At 35.0% G+C, this 6,000-nt stretch overlaps 1 protein-coding gene across 1 annotated transcript in view; it reads left to right on the top strand.

Annotated features, from left to right (window-relative positions):
* The window catches only part of LOC115890336 (kinesin-like protein GA13060), a gene marked incomplete in the record, with an annotated part of 701,789 nt that overhangs the window by 693,984 nt on the left and 1,805 nt on the right, over positions 1 to 6,000 (top strand). The window contains 4 exon segments of the mRNA XM_030910529.1: positions 1,144 to 1,327; positions 1,472 to 1,621; positions 1,774 to 1,958; positions 2,131 to 2,355. Coding sequence (XP_030766389.1) covers positions 1,144 to 1,327; positions 1,472 to 1,621; positions 1,774 to 1,958; positions 2,131 to 2,355 — 744 coding nt within the window.

Raw genomic sequence — 6,000 nt, 5'->3', positions numbered from 1 at the left:
AGCAAAAGGAGAGGAGATTAGTTATTATGAAGGATAGCATGTACAGAGTAAAGGTGTATGTGTTGAGTTAAGTGTAAATCGGAAGGATGAAGGGACTGTGCAGGCAGTTACAGTCGATCTGTCGGAGTAAGTATCTTTTAATGGTTGCGGTATAGTTTAGGACTTTTAAAGACATTGTAACTGTTGTAGATGTTATGTTATGTAATAATGATCTGACGAATGCTTGAAAAAGAGTGTAATCCAAGCTCGTGCACAACTCGTCAGGGTGGTTGTGATTTTAGACTTGACTTTTGAAATAGGTAGTACTTTTTTGTCCATATGGCAACACATTGCGTCGAATTAACTGAAAACCGGGCTTGATCCGGGTACTTGGATATAGTCGGCGGTTCTCCGCGGTGTCGTCAAATGTTGCGATGGTGATTTTTTTGAAATTTTTTCGAAAGCTGTCAAGTAACTCGGTTATGTTTCAATTTAGTTTAAAAGATGTAAGAGAGAGTATGTTCAGTGTTGACGCGAGAGTGCGGTAGCGCACGCGGGTCTTAGAGAATGATCTGCACGTCAGTTCTGGGACACCCCTGTATAGAAAGATGAGGATTTTCATATACAACTGTTAAATATTGATAAATTTAAAACAGCGGGATTTTATTAAGTTCGTTGTTTGTTTTCCGCGATGGCATGCTGTTAAGAGATGTGCAGTTATGGATCGTAGTGAAAAAAGAGTAGAATAAACGTAGTACGTTTGAAAGCCCTCAGAGGTGAGATTAAAACTCATGACTTTAAAACGAGCGAGGATAGGTGTAAAGAAACTTTATTTGCCCGTGCGGCACGTTTGTTTAAGATTGCGTTCATTTTTTGAAAAAGTGTTTTATTCTTTTCATAAGTTATTCGGGATTTAAATGGAAGTAGTTTGGATATGGCGTTTGTCGCCTCAGCCTGAATATCTGGTGGTAATTTACTTATTTCGTTTGGTAATTTACTTATTTCGTTCTGGTGGTAATTTACTTATTTCGCCAATTCAATCAGCAATCGACACGAAAGAGAATCTTGTCTTGTATAAAAAATAACTACATATTCTTGAATACTTTCGGGTGTGCTTAGGAGATATTTTCAACAAACTACTAATAATTTTAGACGTTTTTGTAGTAATTCTAGGTCAGATAATGCTATTCCTGAAGCTGAGAGTCCTTTAGATGATCAACATCAACGACAGGAAGAGACTTTTGTTGATGATGACGATGAAGAACCGGAACTTCCACCAGCGCTACCCATAATTCAACCGTTGAGTTCTAGGGAGGTGTCTTTGGAAAGTTTAGACATGATTCTAAAGGTAATGATGGTTAATTCTCAATCAGAATATGAAAAAAAAAAAACGACGTTATAATACGCGTAGAAGTAGACTTTTTTTAGTGTATATAAAATATTTTCTTTTTTCAATTGAATATAAAAATATAGCATCAATTTGTTTAATTAGGAAAGGATGTTGTCTAATGCTGAGTACAACAAGAGTTACCACCAGAACTATGAGCACGAGCAAAACCAGCAAGAAGAGGACGAAATTCTTGAAATAATCGAGGTAGAAGAGCCACTGGAACCAGTACCAATGATAGACAGCTGTTTACAGGTACAATTTCAAACTTAAAATACTTTCTAAAGTTTTATAATCTTAAACAAGGATACATTATCTATAATTTGCCTATTTGCAGTCTTATTACATCATTTTGTGGTTGATTGGTTGAAAAGAAAGGTTTTGTTATATTTTTTTTGGGATTGTAGGTTACGGAAGAAGATATAGCGTTTTGTATGGGTTTCTCAGAAAATCCTTTACCTGAAGTGGACCAAGAAAATCCTCTGGATCATCCCCTGAGGATACTGAGCCAAGAAAACCTAACTGTAGTTTCAACTTTTACAGACTCTATGTCAGTTTATACAGATTTGGAAAGGATATTACCCAGGCATAGGTTTGTAATTAATAAAAATTGCAGACATACCACGACGTACCTTTAAAAACGTCTTAATTCGAGGTGGCCAAAAAATGACAGATAACAACTGTCACTGTTGAGTATTCTCTATTACACAATATACAAATACTAATTAAATATTTTTGAATATTTTATTTGTATTTTCCTTTAGGTATGATAGGTATTATGATGACTATGAAGATCCGGACAATCCCTATCCTAGGACAAACGGGAATCTGTCATTTGATGACACAACTAGAAGAAAATTTGACCAATTAGCACGATTGCACGAACTTTACACAAATAGATTGGCGAAAGCAACTGTGGGAAATTCAGAGACATACCAAGCTCAAAATAGTAGTAAAAAGTACGATAGTGACAATAGGATACTGACAAGGTTAGTACCACTAAAAACAGTGTCAGTATAACGTAATATTTATATTTTTATGTCATTTACAATAGAAATTTTGAATCACTTTGAAATATTTTTTTTACCAAAATTTCAACACTAACTGTTACTGATCTAAAGTGAACTCTACAAATTTTGAATAAGACATTTTTTGTAGCTTTTTTATTTTTTATATTTTTGTCGTCATATACATAATATGTTGGAAAATAACTACCAAAGATATTACAAAATATAGTTTTAAGTATTCATACAGGGTGAGTTTCCTACGAAGTTCTCTATGGGTATCTCGGAAACTACTGAAGGTTATGAAAAAAAGAGGAAAGAATGAGGAAAGAATTGCAGTTTTGTTCAATCCCTAATGAGTTTATGTTCTCCGATTTTTTCTAAAGCCTGTTATTTTTGACATATGACACAAACGTATGTTTTTTTTTAAATGGAAACTATAGTTAGCCATGATTTCATAAAAAGCGCTATTTTTTAAGCTTTTTAGTCTAAGTTTGCATTTTCGGCAAATTTCTGAAAATTTTCTTTGTTTTAACTGACATAAAATGATAACTAGCTGTTAAAGTTGGATTAATTAGACAGCTATGTTGAAGTAACATCAGACAAATCACAGTCAATTAGATTTTGTAAAATAATAAATAAATAAATGCCTTTATTGTCAAAAAATTTTTCAATTTGTAGACAAAGGTAAACTAACAAACAAAGTCAAAAAACAAGGTACACGAACAAACAAACAAAAGATAATACAAAACATTATACAAATAATATTGTCAGTCTTATTGTTTAAAATAAAGGTTTATAAATGTTTACATTGTCAAAGAACAAAAAAATAAAAATAATATTCAAAAATATTTAGATAGTTTATAGTAAAATATCAATGACCTCTAAATAAATTTATTTCGATGTCATTAGTAAATATAGCAATAGCAAACATTAGATCAGTGTTTACAAGATCAAATTCGATTTTCAAAATATAATTCATTTACGGCGTAGAAAGCCTTGTCTAGTAAATAACAGTTCAATGCTTTGCGAAATGAAAAAAATGATGTTATGGATTTGATTTCAAATGGCAGGTGATTGTGCATTTTTTTCGAGTTGTATAATATTAAACTTTTAACTAATTCTGAGCGTGGGGTAGGTAGATAAAGATCTTGCTCCGCGTTCCTGAGTGGATAAGTGTGAGATGGCCGTTCTTGAGAAGCTGATACATGTTTACGTATTAGGCAAACGGATTCAAATATAAATAAGGAAGGAAGAGTCAATATTTTTAATTCTTTAAACAAGTCCCGGCAATGAGTTCTGCTGTTTAGTCCCAGTGAATATCGAACAGTTCTCTTCTGGAGCTTGAAAATGCGGTCAAATTGAGTCGCACAACACGTACCCCAGAATAGAAGGGCATACCTGAGGTGCGACTCAAAAAGTCCATAATAAACAGTTCTAGCCACTGACAAGTTAAGCTCCTTAGAAACAAACCTTAATGCAGAACAGGCAGAGCTCAATTTTTTCGACAAAGCTTCGATATGTATGTCCCATTTCAGAGAATTGTCCACAACAAGCCCTAAGAATTTTACAGATTTTACGACGTCAATGGTGGTGTTGTTAAGTACAAAAGGCTGCAACGTGTATAAGACAAAGCTTTAGTTTTAGAAATGTTGAGACTCAGGAGGTTCGAATCGCTCCAAGATTTAATGGTGATTAAGTCATTTGATACAATCCTATATATAAGTGCCGTGATGTCCTTGTTGCTCCAAGTGAAGCTAGTGTCGTCCGCAAAAAGACATATTTTGCCACTGATGTTTATGTTAGCAATGTCGTTAATAAAAAGAAGAAACAAAATAGGGCCTAGTATTGAGCGTTGTGGTACTCCACATTCTATTGGCTTGCTAGAAGACAACGTGGTATCCACCCTAGAGGTGTGTAGTTCGTGAACGAACTAGTTCCAATGAACTATTCCGACCCCGGAATGAAAGGAACTAGTTCCTGGTTTCTCAAAGGACTAGTTCATCAGGACCTATTCCGGGATCGAGACTGTGTCGGATATAGAATAATATGCGACGGCGCCGGATCGGCTAGCGCGCGTAGCCCGGTGGTAGGCAGGAGTGGGGAGTGCCAGACGTACGTTATCGGATCCGGACTTAGAGGAACTAAACTAAATAAAAGACTAGTTTAGGCAGGAATGGGGAGTGCCAGCCTTATGCCGTATGTTATCGGATCCGGACCTAAAGAAACTAGAGGAACTAAATAAAAGACTAGTTTACGTACGAACGGATCGGGCCAGCGCGATCGATGCTAGGCAGGAATGGGGAGTACCAGCCTTATGCCGTATGTTATCGGATCCGGACCTAAAGGAACTAGAGGAACTAAATAAAAGACTAGTTTACGTATGGATCAGTCAGCGCTAGGCAGGCGTGGGGAGTGCGAGCCGTATATTATCGGATCCGGACATAGAGGAACTATTAAAAGACTAGTTCACGGGAATCTATTCAGTCGGCAGATCCGAGATATAATACAAGGCGACGACGATGGATTCGGCCTTCTATTGCCGCAGCCGGCGCGGCGCGGCGTAATCATCCCAGAAAATTGTCGTGGATACTGTTTTTGATTTTTAGTTTGTTTTTTAAATAGTTTATGGGAATGTTTCACTTTAGGTCCCTAAAATTAAGAAATATCTTATAAAACGAAGTAGATATTCCGAATTTTTAGACAAAAACAACAAGCTTGAAGTGAGGAAAAATGCAATTTTTCGTAAAATTTTTGTAATATTTGCTCCAATTGATTTGTGATATAGTTTTTTAAATTCTGATTTGAGTTTTTTTTAATTTTTTTTATCTGCTATAAAACTTACCTATATGTTTTTAACATACACAATTACACGTCTCGTTATATCTCCGTACAGTATAAAAATTATACAGATCATACTGTGAATAGTTCTGACTGACAACGAAACGCATTAGCAAGCAAGGGGGATGTCAGTGTTAGTCGGGAACTATTGTGAACTAAAGACCTAGTTCAAGGAACTATTCCTCTGGAGGAACTAGAACTAGGGAACTAGTTCCTCCCAAGGAACTAGAATTCCCACATCTAATCCACCCTCACAAGTTGACTTCTGTTGCTCAATAATAAAGTTATCTACTGACACTAAATCATGTAAATGAAAATATCTAGGAAAATCTTTGTTTGAGGGTAGGCAACCAGTAGTATTTTTAAAAGACATGAATTCCCCATTGAATATCGGAATAATATACTGGGTGTTCCATTTAAAATAAAAGAGTAACTTGCTTGTAAAGGTGACCAATGTTCAATATTAATTTTGTCTCACCCTGTATAACTTTCTGGATCAAGTTTTAATTTAATTTAAAGTACTATAGTTAATTTAACTACATATTAGGCTATACCGTGTAAATTCCAAATTAGGTAGCTTTTATTGTAATTTAAAAATAGTTCTTCATTTTCACAAAATGGGAAATATGTCAAAAATCCTTAGATTTTAGGTGTATGCTTCTTTAATAAAACTCACCTTTATTTTTCTTAGAATCCGAAAATCAATTAATATATAGGGTGTTCCATTACAAAAACACAACTTTGATATGTAACTTTTGTGGGGACACCCTGAAGAACTCTCTATATTTT

Source organism: Sitophilus oryzae, unplaced genomic scaffold (genome assembly GCF_002938485.1).
Source record: "Sitophilus oryzae breed Bouriz unplaced genomic scaffold, Soryzae_2.0 scaffold_863_pilon_pilon, whole genome shotgun sequence".
Lineage (NCBI taxonomy): Eukaryota > Metazoa > Arthropoda > Insecta > Coleoptera > Curculionidae > Sitophilus > Sitophilus oryzae.
The sequence above is the reverse complement of the archived record's forward strand: the minus strand, read 5'-3'. Positions and strand labels throughout refer to the sequence as shown.